The sequence below is a fragment of the Stegodyphus dumicola genome, chromosome 8 (genome assembly GCF_044657685.1).
Source record: "Stegodyphus dumicola isolate Sdum_Otavi_A_Nest chromosome 8, ASM4465768v1".
In the NCBI taxonomy this organism is placed as follows: domain Eukaryota; kingdom Metazoa; phylum Arthropoda; class Arachnida; order Araneae; family Eresidae; genus Stegodyphus; species Stegodyphus dumicola.
In genome coordinates, this window is record NC_140775.1 from 107,498,808 (window position 1) to 107,514,796 (window position 15,989).

The following is a 15,989-nucleotide window of genomic DNA, read 5'->3' on the forward strand; positions in this document are numbered from 1 at the left end:
GTTATCCCAGAAATATATGGATGATGGGGAAAATATTAGAGCTATATCCAGGCAGAGATGGAAAAGTTCGTTCTCTTCTTATTCAGACTCCTAAAGGACAAATAAAACGCTCTGTACAACTTGTGTATAATTTGGAAATGAATCCTTAATTGTGTTAGTTTAATTGAATTGTAACCTGTTAATGTTCTATTTGTGTATTAATGATAGTTTAATTGTGCTTTTATTTTAAGGTATAATATTTGAACATTTTTCTTTGGAAGTTAAAAGAGTAATTTGTTTTTGTATGTCAAGTGACTGAATAATTTTGAAGCTTTGTATTTGATATAATATGCTACTTATACTTTTATTCTTGCAATTTTAAATGGTTCCTGAATGTAAATTTAGTTGAAATTCAATGGTAAGTGAACTCAAGTGAGTTCAGATGGGGAGTATTACATATTTCCAGCGTCATTCTGACTAGAGGGTGCTGCGTTCGTCCTAATAGTCAGTGGCAGGCAGGATACTAAAGGTGTAGGACATGGAAGGCAGCGATTCCTAATAATATATCTATAATTGATTGAAATTTTCATATATTTTCTTGTAAATAAATGTTGTTATTGTTTACAAAACCTCTGATTATCTCTTGGATGCACCTTTAGTCTCACACAACCATTAGATGCAAAACCATTCCTCGTTTGGAACTTTGTGGTGCAGTTCTGTTGGTAAAACTAATGAAAAGAATATTAGAGGCCATTCAGCTGCCTATAGTCAAGGTTTATTACTTGACTGATTCGTCAAAAGTGTTAGCATGGATTAAGAAGGAACCTTATCAACTAAAGACATTTGTTGCTAATAGAGCATCTGTTATTCGAAGCATGACTGCTGTTCATGAGTGGTACCATGTTAGCACTCACAATAATCCAGCTGATTTGATATCACGTGGAGCTGAACCTAAAAATCTTCTTCATAATGATTTATGGTGGTATGGACCAACTTTCTTGACTAAGGAGAGGTTTTTGACTAATCCTTGTGAAGTAATGTCATCTGATATGGATAATGTGGAATACGTCAAAGAACTCAAACTTAAGGATAATGACTTAGTTAATCTAAATGTGAACTCTAATTCCCTTGTTTTAGATCATATTCTTAACATTAGTAATAACTATATTCGTATTATTCGTGTCTTAAGTTTTGTTTGTAGATTTATAGCCAATTGTAAGGGAAAAAATTTAATAGGTTCTCTAACTGTTAAAGAATTGGATGACGCTGAGAAAATCATGATCAGGTATGTACAGTTACAACATTTTAGCAAGGATATTCTAACCTTAAAAAATAAGAATTGTGTTTTTTCCAAAAGTAAGTTAAAATTTTTATGTCCATTTTTAGATAATTATCTTTTGAGAGTAGGAGGCAGACTTGCCAATAGTAATCTTAATTACAACCAAAAATTTCCTTATGTAATGCCAAAAGATCATGTATTTACTAAATTAATTTTTCAGTATTACCATGCTAAATATTCACATCTTGGTGCTCAAGCACTATTACATCAGGTTCGTAGTAAATTTTGGGTTATTAATGGTCGAGATATAGCTCATAAGGTTGTACATGAATGTGTAACATGTTTTAAGGTTAAATCAATTGTATGTGAACAACTTATGGGAAATTTACCTAGTGAGAGAGTTAATCCAGGGTTTGTATTTACTACGTGTGGACTCGATTTTTCTGGTCCATTCCTCATTAAGTATAAAAATCAGAGAAAGGGTAATTATGCAAAAGTGCACGTTGCTATATTCATATGTTTAGCTACTAAAGCAATACATTTAGAGGTAGTAACTGATTTAACCACAGATTCATTACTTGCTACTATTAAAAGATTTATTGCTAGACGTGGAAAATGTAATACCATAATGTCAGATAACGGTACTAATATGGTTGGTGCAAAATCAGAATTGAAAAAATTGCATAGTTTAGTCCTTAAATCTAATTCTGACATAGTAGATTTCTTAACATCTGAAGGTATAAATTGGAAACTAATTCCACCTAGAGCACCAAATTTCGGTGGTTTATGGGAAGCAGGTAATAAGTCATTTAAATATCATCTTCAGCGTACAATCGGCAGTTATAAATTAACTTTAGAAGAATTTTGGACTGTTGTCTCACAGATTGAAGGTATTCTCAATTCTCGTCCAATTTTACCTTTATCAACAGATGCAAATGACTTTGAAGCCTTAACGCCGGGTCATTTTTTAATTGGACATTCCATTACTTCATATCCTGAACCAGATTTGTCTCATCTTACAGATAATAGACTTTCTAAATGGCAAGTTATTACCAAGTTCATTCAAGTTATTTGGAAATGTTGGCAAACTGACTATTTAAATCATCTACAACAACGCACCAAATGGTTTATTAATAAAGAAAATTTAAAGGCAGGTATGTTAGTTGTGTTAAAGGAAGATAATCTTCCCCCCCCCCATTTAAATAGTCTTTAACTAGAATTCTAGAAGTTTTACCTGTTAAAGATAATAAGGCCAGAGTTGTTAAAGTGAAAACATCAAATGGTGTGTATATTCGATGTATTAGTAAAATATGTTTATTACCTATCCAGGATAATAATGCTTAGTTTACATTATGTTCTTATTGAAAATTGTGCTTTACATTAAAATGGAACTGTTTAAAGAATAAGTTCGATTGTAGCATAGTGAATGTTAATGTTCTTAAAATGTTACATTATTTTATATTATATTCATGATGAAAGATTATCTATTAGCTTTCATATTGTATTGTAGAATTAGTTATTCTTGGAATGTTAAATTGTATGTTTGTTTGTAATTTACATGTTGAAATTTGTAATTTCAACGGGTGGCGGCATGTTAAGTTAGAATACAGTGCCACCTATTGGATAGAGAGAGAAACTCTCACTTGGCCATCTGGATTAGTTAGTTCTTTTGCTATACAGTCCACTTATTAGTTTTGAATCATAGTACAATTTGTTTCACTAATTTTGCAGCTCAAATGTAAAGTTTTGTTCATAAATAATAATAATAAAAAGTATTTTATAAGAAATCAGAAATTTTGAGGGGGTCAAAACACAAATCTATAAAGTCAATATTTACATTTTTACAGCTGGTGTATACTGTTTAGCGAAATAATCATTAAATAAAAAGCACATAAATTCACATATACTCAAACATGTGTGGGTTATTTATTGCCACATGCATATTTTGAAAATAAATATACCAAAAATAGCCAACTCTAGAGAAAATTGAAAGCAGGGGTGCAAATAATTAGAAATTAGCCCCTCTCCCCACAAAAATATATTTATCAGTGATATTGCCTTCAAGTTTCAGACAAACTGACATAAGCCTGCCTCAAGATTCAGTCATTATTGTTGTTCAATATTTACAATTAATGAGCTTCGAGATTTTCTGATCAATGATTGTCTATTAAAAACCTCTTTTTTATGACAATTTGATCATTTGATACAATGCACCAAAAAACAGTGAACAGAAAGAACCTAAGTATGAAGTTAAACAATACATGAAATCATTAGATCATAGCTGTTGTTCAAATAATATGATTTTAATTCTACATAAAGACATGCTGCCATTTTCTTTTTACCTTAAATACACAAAGTTTATCCTTAATTTAATATCATGTGGTTGAAACATCCCTTAAATTGACAAGTCTACCTACTTGCTTGTATTCTGGACTCTCACCTTGAACAGAATGCATACAGCTCTTATTACAAAGAAAGCAGAATGGAGATTGTCGATTTTGAAAATAAGTTGTCTGTAAAGGGGACAGTAACAGACATGCTCTTATTGTTACTTATGTATCTTATAAGCTTCTCCTAAACTACTGAAATGAAATCCTTATGAATCTCAATGAAAATTATCAATAACTTGGAAAATGGTGATCACCAAAGCAGTTATTCTACTCCTATTTTTGCCAGTTAGTTGCTAACTAACGAAATCTCAGTTGAACACGATACTTGAAAAAGTGCTACAAAAGCTTTGGATTCACATAATAACTATTGGCGAAGCTATAACCTCAAAAAAATCCAGAAACTTAAAGACTCAGCTTAACCAAGCCAGCTGCATCACAGCAGATCTTGGTATTGCTGAAAAGAACATGGTTAGCTAGTGGCCATTATTAGTGTGCTTGATTGTGTGCTGAGAGGTGCACCTATGCGATGGCAAGAGTGTCCATCCAAACAGAAGTTGAAAGAAATAAAGCTACAGTCCATTAAATCTTGGTGTTTGTGTTTCCTGAGTACTTATATGTTTATTCTCGAACACAATTATTGGATTTTGTAAAGAAATGTGGAGAAGCAGTAATAAATGAAGATGATATAACAGAAGATTTTCATTGTGATGGCAATGCCCCAATCATCAAACTATTAAAGGATGGCAAAATCTGTAGTATGGTTCTAAATCCAGAAATTACTGCTTCCGAAAGGTGGAACTTTGTAACTGAACAAGAAATTATGTCTGTTTATAGAACTAAAGAGAAAGTATTAGCACAAAAAACAAAGCAACTTAAACAACTTACATTGAAAGAAATGTTTAATAAAGTAATCATAAATATTAAGCTCTTTTTTTTTTTTTTTTTTTTTTTTTTTTTTGTACATTTTGATACCCTTTAGATCATAATTGCTCTTTATTTCGTAAATTACGGTTTCATATTTTTAATTGTATAATTTCTGCATGCCATCTTACAAGATTTAAATTGATGATCTATAATCTGAAAAAACCCCTAATCCAGTATCGCCGACGTCGCGATGAGTCCGGATTACGGACTTTGTACTGTATATACAATCATACATATTTGCTTTTAAAGAATAAAATAAAGTTAAAGAATGTTTGTTAAATAAAATTATACATACATATTTTCAAACAATTTCATTAGCAAAGCAAAAAAATATAACTCTTTTTTAATACATTAAAAATTCATTTATGTTTCAGCATATTCAATTTTTATTTCAATATGATTAGCAAGATATTTTGATGCAGACAGTTTTCTCTCTTACTGTTATAGATTAAAGATTGAAGTATTTATATCAGCAGGTGTTAGAAATAAGGAACTAAAAAGAGTAGACTAGTTCATGAAATATAAAAAGACAGCTTTCCAAGATTTGAGAAAGACAATGAGTGAACATTTCAGAAATCCTGAAATTCCAGATTTAAGCTTTTCCAGACAGCCATCCCATGCATGCATCCCCTACAAACGTCTCTCACAACCAGGTGTCCCACCTGTGTATCACCGGAGAACGAGCTTAGGGGACAAATGATGTCCCTAAGCTCGTTCTTAGGGGACACAAGATGGTATCCTGTGTGTGTGAACAAAGTTTTAGGATCCTAACCTTCGGTTTGAACACATTATGTCTGACTTTGATGTCAGTTGTTGCAGGGAAGGAGGGAATGTGTAATGTAAACAAATAGATCTCAGCTCCTTAACTCACCATGTGATATAAACATTTGCATTTCTGATATACCTCCAAATCTTTTGTTTTTCTTTTATTTCACTAAAGTCTTTTAGGGCTACTATGTGGGATTCTGTTATGCTTTGCATTGGTTCTGGGTATATATCGTATTTTCCTTTTCATTTTGGAAAACCTTGACTCCAGTTTATTATGGCAAGAAAGTCTTATTTAACATAGGAAGGAGATATTCGAATTGTAACTGAGTCGATAAGTGACATGGATGAGAGTGATAATTCATTTTTTAAAAAGTTAGTGAGCAATATTTCTAGTGATTCTGATATGGACATTTTGTCAGAGACTGAATTCACTGAGTGCCTTCCTTCCATGTCCCATGAAAGACTCCTTCTTTTAAACAATCTTTCTTGTATTTTTTATTAAAGTTGATTAATGTATATTGTCAATTAAAATCTTGGAATAATTAGAATAACGATTCCAAAAATTATTTCTCAAAGTAAGCAATTTTTTTGGTATATTTTCATGTAAAGCAAAGGAAAAAGATTATTAAATGCTAATTTCGAATGTATATGATAGCTTAAGTAACAATCTAAAAAATGGTAGCAAAAATTATGACATTAGGGCTTAAACATCGCCCTTTTTGTGATTTTCCCCCCTAAAGTTAGGCTTTTCAACACAAAGCCCCCAGTTATTAATAATAAAAATATTTTACAAATGAGAGGAAAATTTCAATACAATCAAAATTCATCACATTAATTAGTCAATAAATGCAAGTCAGGTTTCAGGGATGAAGTTTTACCTTGATTCAAAGTAAAGTAATTTAATTAAATGAAAAATTAAATACAATAAGATCATAAGTATTTATAGCTAACTATAAGGAATTAATGCTGCCTTACCTACATATCCAATAAAATATGATGCATGATTCGTTCTTCCTCCAATAATTCCTAAAGATTGTTTTAAAGTGAATACTGCCTGAAATTAAATTTTAATGTTGAAATGCATTAATATAATTTTAACAATAACATATGCAACAAGCAGAATTAAAAAATGAGATTAAAAATGCAGTATTAGTAACATTTATAAATCTAGGATTTTTTGCCCAAAGCAAAAAACTTCCAACTATTCAGGATTTTTTTTTTCCCCCCTTTAGATCCATTTTGAATTTACCGATAAAACATGCCATGTCTATTCAGAGTTGCTAAATTATCAAACATAAAACCTCAAAAATTTATTTTAAGATATCAAGAAAATTTTCAAAATAATAATAAAAATACATAAAAAGAAACTTTTTTTTAGTTATGCATTATGTTTAAATATTACCTAATACCTAACTAAAAGCACAGTCACTAATTCTTAAATTCAAGGAGTACAAAGCTATTCACTTCATATGTACATTTATCATTTGTGCATTTTAATTTCAATTCATAATTATTTTTTATTAAACTGTTTTACAAACACCTATTAAAATAGTATTTAAAAAAATTATGAATTTAAATTCATAATTTTTTTTAAATACTATTTTAATAGGTGTTTGTAAAACAGCTACAAACAGTGACAGATTTTACTTTCTCGAAAAATAAATCATTATGAAATAACGCATAACAGTAGTTGTGTAGGCATGTTTTTTGCTAATAAAAGTTGTATGTTAAGAACATTAGGCCTTTCAACACATAAAAAGTGCAATAACAAACAAAAAATAACACAAATACAACAATAAAGATTTTTTTTTAATGTATATTGATTATTTTACTCTTTCCCCTCTTCAGAATCTCACATCATCTCTCAAAGCTTGTAAAAATAATAATGAACGAGCAGAATGAACAGCCTCAATTTTACTTTTATTGGTTAATATATGCAAAATGGCCAGCGAAGCCACTTGATGCTAATTAAAGAACAGAAGCATGATATTTTTTGAAAAACCTGCTCTTGCATGCATAGCTGTAGCCTGCCATATTTGAGAAAATGCCTTTACATTTAATAATAATCGGTTACCTAAGAAAAGGGCTTTATATGCTAGAAATTAAATTTTGGGGAGTAAATAATAAAATGATTGTGTGCTGCAAATTTGCAACTCGTCAAAATCAAGAATCTCCCCACTAAAACTAAAAGCGGTGGTACTTCTGCTAGTAGATACGTATATACAGAACATCCGATAACCTAATAAAGTAATGTCTGAATGTTTTCAGGGAAGGCAAGCATTCTTGGGGGGTGGGAGGAGAATTATAAACAAATTAACCAACACCAAAATTTTCCTGTATTTTGATATACAGATATTCTCATATTTATTAATTAGCTAATAATATAGCTTTCCAAGAAACATATTTACATTCAATATTAATTCTTAAAATATTTTCGACAGTACACAGCTGTCTGAGGAGCGCACACATTTATAATCACAAAAATTTGAGTTAAGAATCTTCAACATAATTATTTGATTCTTCTAAATAAACTATTTGATTAATAACATAATTCAAGATTGCATACAGTCTGTTACTTCAATTTTAATAAAAAATTATGAACATAATTTGCATAATAATGAAATATTTTTTACCTGCTGATATAATTTAAATTAAATGTTGCATAAAAAATTTTCTATCTTTAAAAATTGTGAAATCTCTGACTTTAGAATGTAGGATGCTTCATTTTTCAAAGAAAAGGTGCAATGTGGTAATTATTTATGCAATATGCCTTTTAAATTAGCATATCCTGGAATTATAATTATTTTGAAAAATTAGCTATTGTGCTTTGAAACCAGCATTTGTGTTCTAATAAATTACAAGCTTACCATATATACATTCAATCTAGGATATATAATTTAAATGTCTTTGCTATGCTAAACATTTGCTATGCACTTTCCAAAGAATAAGTAGCAAAAATTTTTAATAAGACTTGTAAAATGCAAGATATAATGACAAACAGCGATCTAGCATAAACAGAAACTTTAAAATTTTTTAAACTTTAAAACTTTAAAAGAATTTTTTAAAAACTCCAAACAAATTTTAAATACCATGCAAATGCAGCACTTAATATGCATGTAACCTACATCTAAAATAAAAATATGAAATTAAAGATACAATTTACATACGTGATTCATTATATCATTTTGCAATTTACTACAATTTACCACAAGATTAACAAGTCTTGACATCTAATGCATACAGACCAAAAATTTCAGCCAAAGTAAAATATTAGAAATAAGTTAAAAATACATTGAATTACATAAATATTAATATATTTATTTAATCTGAAACTTTGTTAATAGTTACATAAGCAATTTACACAGCATTTTCTTATATTAATTGTGATTAATTTTAATTCATTCTTAATATTAAGATACTCACTTTTAATTTTTCATAATATACAGGTATAATTTCTGAAAGTCCTAATCTCAGTGGTATAGTCAACAGAACTGGAGAGTTAGATTCAGAATATTCTGAAGAATTTTCATTTAAGCAGGTTCCTCCTTGGTCACATGAGGAATCTAAAATATTACTGCTAGCTGGCAGAGTGTCAGCTGACACTATATTTTGGAAGTTTTTATTACTTCTCCTAAAAAGCTTTCCTAGATGAGAAATTTATACATAAATATAAATGAATGAAGTGGAAATTCTACAGAGAGTATTTACACATTTTTGGTATGATTTCAGGGGTTTTTTAATTAATATTTAAAATGTCAAAAGTATTTTTTTAAATGTGCAATATAGTAGTCCTTTTTCTGGAAGTCTGCATCATCATTTCCATGATAGAAGGGCTTTTCGCAAAATTTCCAGGGTGATTTCCATTCCCCTTTCACTACTAAGTCCATTAATCATGTTGGGTTTCGACAAAGAAAAAGCTCTCTTCAAGAGACCAAAGGCACAATACTCCATCAGGGGAATGTGCAGGAATAAGTTGAAAAGGTATGAAACACCTGTATCAATATTCATTTTTCAAGGAATGCTGTGGTACTTTTCAAAGTATGACTTGACTGCTTTGTCATGAAGTTTCTCTTTTTGAACATCATTGTGATACAGAAATGGAATTTCTTCAGTAAATACCGGATGTAATACTTTTGATTGACAGTACGTTGAATTGATTTTAACATTTTACCCAAAATTCTTATTCTTAATTTTTCACAGTAAGAGAATCTTGCAACAATCATAAACCCCATACTAATTTTTTTTTTCATTGATGGAACCAGGTTTTTAATTTTTTTTTTTTTTTTTTTTTTTTTTTTTTTTTCTCTCTTTGCTTTTCAATAATAAACCTAAGTATTTTGTTGCCGTCATTTAGGTAAACCCATGCTTCATCAAAGGTCACAATGTATTTCCATTTATCTCCTAAATGGTTTTTATACAGGATTCTTTAAATTGCTCTGCATTAAGCTACATGTCTTGGCAAAAGCTGGTTAACATTATGTCTCTTAGCTTTCTTAAGTTGTAAATTTTGGTTTTTTTATTCTATTTATTGTTGTTATAGATGTATTCAAAGACTGCAGCTGATTTCTGTATCAGTGGATTTCCTTTTATTATAAACGATTTAACTTTAGAAATGTTAGAAACAGTAAGGTTGGAGTCTTCTTTCCACATTGAAGTAATGACCGATGGTTTATCCCTTTCTGATTAATAATATTGCTTATTTTGCACTTAGAAAATTTAATATTATGCATTTCACAAAATTTTTGAAGCATGGAATAAGAACATTTCTCTTTGAAAAGAGCAAAAACCTATCCTTTAATCCACAGCTTGTTTACATGTAACATTTTAATAGAAAAATTAATTTAAAACTAGCAGATGATATTTCTCATTTCAAATAAGCTATTGCTAGAAATTTGTATTCCAAATCATTTGCTTTTTTTAAGTTCTTTATCAAATTCGTTCTAAAAATGTGTAAATACGTTCTGTATTTTCTTCTGTTTTAATAATTTTATTTTATAAAACATTACAAACCACAAAAGAATTAATTATTATTTAACTCATGCATATTAATTTTTTATAATAATTTATCAGAAATGAATCTAACAATTAAAAGCCAGGCTACTCACTAAGTTCATTCTTAATAACCATATTATCCATAGCAACATGTATTGCAATATCATTTTCAGTATCTTCTTCAGCTAGGCGTCTAAACAAAGCAAAAAATTTCTTTAAGCAAAACACTACAGTCAGATTTTCTTTCATTTATTATATGAATTTATTTAAGTATTTTTTTAAACTGTTATGACTTTGCGAATTCTACACTAATACTAGCATTTACATAACCAAAATTTTTAATGGAATTATGAATATATTTCCATGCTAAATTTCATAAATAAAACGAAAATAAAACTTTATATTAGTATTTTCATAATTTCTTTAAAAAAGTACTCTAGTATGGTACTTTTGGTTCAAAATAATGAGACATTTGAAATGGCCATTTTAAGTCAGGTTGGAAATGACAGCTGAAAGCATGTGATAACAAATAAAACCACTAATACCATGTGGAGGACATCACATACTTAATAGATAAGTGATTGACATGCTATGCTGCATTGGTCATTTGGCAGTGAAATACAGTAGTGTATTGCAACAAATCATCAAAGTTAATCATACAATTTGCACAAATGAGAATGATTTTTTCACAAGTTAAAATCTGGAGCATTCTGCAGTAAATAACACATAACTAGCAGATACATCACAGATAGTAGATATATGTATCATACACAGCTAATGAATATACCATTTACTGCTAACTTTGAAAGGTTTGTGCAGATGACACATCACTAGAAGATGCACTATCTGAACATCTATCACAATCTTAATCAAACAATCTAAGGCAGACTATAGAAGCTGGCCTTCTACAAAGTATATATACACCTAAGGAACTTTATGTAAATCACTTCACAGTGAGTCAGCAACTAACTGCAATAGACAAGGTGAAGAAATTGAATATTTAGGAACCCCATGATATCATTCTTTAAAAAAGGCACAACAAACAGAATTATGTATCTCCCTCGCATTGAAAAATAATAGGGAGGAGATTTTGCATTAAATTATTACCAGTGATGAAAAGTGGGTTTTGGTATGATAATTCTTACAGATCCTGTTTAGTGGCTGCAAATAAGCATTCAAAGCACTATCCAAAGCCACCTCTGCATACCCAAAAGTTGCTCTGCTTCTGTGGTGATGTGCAGCTGGCAGCATTCATTGTGCCTTCCTTAGACTGGGTAAAATAATGAATTCAGATTTCATTATGTGACAATACATGAAATGGACTAGAAGCTTTCCCTTAAGTAGCCAGCACTCAACAGATATGATATCCTCGTGTTGCAAGATCTGCATTATTTTTTTAAACATCATTATTTTTTAACAACATTATTTTTTTAAACAGTTAACATTATACAGGTTAGATTATGTAACCCTTCCTGTAACTCGTCGTATTCAAGAAACCTGACTCAGTTTACCACCTTTTTCATCACTTGGACTATTTTTGTCTGGTTGAAATTAAAGTAATATTTGCCAGGCAGTCAAGGAATTTTTAAAGTCAGAGCCATGAGAATTTTTTAGACATGGGATACATAATTTGACACGACATTGGCAAATTCCAATTTTCAGCATTAAGCCTGGCAAGCATAGAAATTACAGATACAGTAATTCGCCGATTACAAAAGGAAGTTAAGATAATATACAATCTCCATCTTCTCTCTTCTACATTATAGGCTTTGTATCTTCTATCATCGAAAGCTCAATGCAGGACTGTTACTGCAAAAAACATGTTTATGCCTTCCAGTGTATTTCTTTTTTTTTTTTAGTTTGAAGAACTGAAATAATTTGTACAAATGTTGAAGAAGAATTCTGATAATCTGTGACTGCTCAATCCATACATGTCTGTAATCTGCACTCACTTTACTGTAAACAAATAAGGTTTTTATTTTTACAAAATTCAGCATAGTAAATTTAATGATAATTTCATAATCATTAATAATTTTTCTAATACAAATGTGCAAATAAATAATTAACTAAAACACATTATAACAGTTTGATTGAGAAAGTGAATTAATTGCTGAATTTATTTAGTATTTTTTATAGCTATGCCAGCACCCTTTTCATAGTAAACACACATCATGAATCTGTTAAATAAATGTTTTACATAAATCATGTATAACAACTGTTAAATAAATGTTTTATATAAATCATGTAAAGATGTATAAACCATTATCTTTTTTAATGAATTTTGTGTTTTATGTGATTAAAAGGTGTGAAGAATTTATTTCATTTTTCAGTCACTGAATTCTAACTTAAAATACACCTCATAGCTGGTACACACGCCTAGCTAGCTTTATAACAACAGCAAACAGGGACTGATTCTTAAAAATAAATTTTTTAGAGAATTTTCTGCATTAAAAATCATAAACATGGTAATATCTAAAAAGAAGATCTAAAAAAAAAAAACAATTTCTTTTTAATAAATCAAAATTTCAGTTTCAGCACAAGTTCCAGAAGGATTAGTAATCCAAATGCACATACATGGAACATAATAGTAGAATTAGTTCATGGATTCTATTTAGTGAAATAATGCCTTTATGAATAATTTATTTTACCCCTCATTTAAGCATAAAAATTACTTTAAAGTAATTTGAAAGTAAGTACATAATTTTAAAGTATTTCAATGCATTTTAAACAAAAAGTTATTAAATTTTAGGATTTCTCACTTTTCTATTTTTCCTTGAATTGACATTATTTGGTTATTACAAACTCATGAAAACATGATGTATAATATACAACAATCTCCAATTTGCACAGCCTTTGAACCCAAAGTTTGTAGATTATTGGAATTTTAACATATTTATATGGTAAATTATTTAAGATATCGTTATTTCTTTGTTCTTAGGTTTTAAAATATGTTTCATATGATATGATAATTATTTTCTTGATGATCTAGGAACACTCAAAACCATTTCCCATAATGATAATTGCTTCTTTGCTTTACACTGTTTCAGCTTTCTTTATGCTAGAAAGTTTCACAGGAATAGTCTGCTTTTGTTAAACACGGAAAATCTGTATTATATTATTTTACATAAAAATCAGTCATGTAACTGGCATTCAAAATATCCAACAGATCATATTATTACAAAAATTTCATAGAGGAATGCTATTTGTACAAAGGCAGATAAAATTTATTCTGAAATAAATCAATTCATTTTAAATAAATTTGATCAAAAAATATCCAAAATAACAAAACTTTAAAAAAATAATAGTATTCTACTAACACTAAAAATGTTTGCTCTTTATAAATCTACATATAAAATTTTTAAAAAAAATAGCAAATGTTATAACATAGTTGCCAACGTCTAAATATGAAACACGAGATTTTCATGCAAAAACTGACAGAAACAGGGAGGATTTCACAATGTACGGCAAAGTAATTTCAAGAGAACACCAAGCTGAATTAAGTTCACTTTATTATGTATGATTTGGCTGATTACTTTTTTTGGGAGAGCTAATTTCATTTCATTTTGTAATTTTCCTAATATTTCATACTGACAAAATCCTGAATACAGAAGAAAAACTTTTATTTATTAAATTACTTTTAAATAAAATGAAAATGAAATTAATAATTAATGTACACTGTTCAAAAAAAAAGGGGGGACAGTTCTATATTTCCCATTTTATTGGGCCGATTCATGAAATTAAAATTGTGTTTATTAGATTTGTATAAAGCATTGTTCTAATATAGGTATTTCGACAGAAAATCGGACTTTTTCTAAAATGGCATGCCAATTTTTCTCTATATTTTTCGGTTCTACGAATCAAATTATGCCTAAATATTAAATTTTGTAAAATTCAATGCAAAATTTACGGAGAAATTCGAAAATTAATCTTGCCGTATTCCCCCCCCCCCAATTTCCACCAAGAATAATTCACTTGGTGAACTTCTTAATTTATAGCAACCTATTTTCCTTTCCTTTTTTTCATTGCAGAAGAACGGGGGGGGGGGGGTCATTATTCATACTTGCAAATAATTTAAACAGAGTGCGTAAACCGCATTTGGCATTATTATCACTTTTAACCAAGTATGCCCAACTTCAAATGCAAATTCACGTATATCTTATAAAGTTTTGAAGAAAAGACTCCAAATTTTCGTAGGAGTGCCTAGAAATACATCTACTTTAAGATCATGTTAAAAATTTTGTAGGTTAAAATTCAAATTTTTTTTCAAAAAATTTATAAAAAATTATTTAAAAAATAAGTCATAAAAAATGGGCGCATTTTATTTGGAATGAACCTAAATTTTGAAATGTGAAAGGAAGAATCAAATAAGTTTAATAAAAAAAGAGATATTAATAAATATGTATCAAATTCAATTAACACTGAGGAACTAAAATTTTGAGAGCTAATTTTTAAAAACTACTCATTCAATTTTTACAAAACTTGGCAGTTTGTCATAATTTCAGTCGTAGAATCGAAATATGGAAAAAAGTGGCACATCATTTCAGAAAAAGTCCGATTTTGTGTCAAAAAACCTATATTAGAACAATGCTGTATATAAATCTAATACATATACTAGGTTGTGCTTTCGAGACATAAAAAATGCAAGTTGAATTTTGTCAATCGGCCCAGTAGAACAGTAGGTATAGAACTATCCCCATTTATTTAGTCCAGAGGTGCTTTATCATCCCTGAAGGACTATTGTTTTTGTTTTGCAATTTTGCATCGATTCACTACAAATGGACTTTTTCAAACTGTTGCCACATAGTATTATTGCCCTGTGTTATACTTAAAGAAATTAAATAATGAAAAATCTGCACAAATGTATGTATATTTCTCACATTGTGATAAAACAACGGTACGCAGAGCCATCGAATTTTGGATGACGTAATCCTCCTATGAATATGGGCATGTGGAAGGCCCAATTTAAAATTTAGAATTTGTTTTATTATTGATTTCCTATTTTGTAAAACTTGAATGAATTTTTTATTAACAAACTCAAGGTTTTCAAAGTGAGCAATGGCAACGTTGTACAGAAAAAACATTTTTTATCTCCAGTGCGCGAGTCTCTGTATCGGAAATTCTAAAGATATGCTCATTTTAAAACTATTTTGCGATATTGCTGTTGAACTGAATTTTATGGTTTAAGTGCGAAGAACGTGATATTTAATAAATAAATGTAATGCACAAAAAATTTTATATTTAAATACAACTATTAATAAACATTGATTGAATCTTCATAAAAACTTCTAGAAATATCTAATGCAAATTAAAACAATTTTGTTAAAATTAATACAAAAAATTATGTTGAAGATCATCAGGAGTGAAACGTGGAATTTACAATTTAAATTTCATTGTGGAATAACAATATCACTTCTTGAAGTTTCATGATTTGTTTTTATGATTATGTAACATAATTTTCTTCATAACATTTCTTTTTCGTTAACATTTAGGGATTAAGAATTTTTCTGGAGCTGCATTTGAAAAACGATGGTCTACACTTTGTCTTACTTTCCTCACTTGACTAATCTACCTATTTACAATCAGCATTAATGAGACGAATAGTCATGATGGATAGCCCAATACAGTACAAAGTCTCTAATTCGGACGTCCATAATCCG

General features: G+C 29.3%; 1 protein-coding gene across 1 annotated transcript in view; it reads right to left on the reverse strand.

Moving 5' to 3' along the window:
• LOC118195715 (cysteine protease ATG4B-like) overlaps nt 1-15,989 on the reverse strand; it is a 77,107-nt gene that overhangs the window by 20,218 nt on the left and 40,900 nt on the right. The window contains exons 6-8 of the mRNA XM_085823010.1: nt 10,446-10,525; nt 8,764-8,984; nt 6,316-6,394 (exon numbers count right to left, since the gene is read on the reverse strand). Coding sequence (XP_085679136.1) covers nt 6,316-6,394; nt 8,764-8,984; nt 10,446-10,525 — 380 coding nt within the window. The remainder of the gene's footprint in view (nt 1-6,315; nt 6,395-8,763; nt 8,985-10,445; nt 10,526-15,989) is intronic.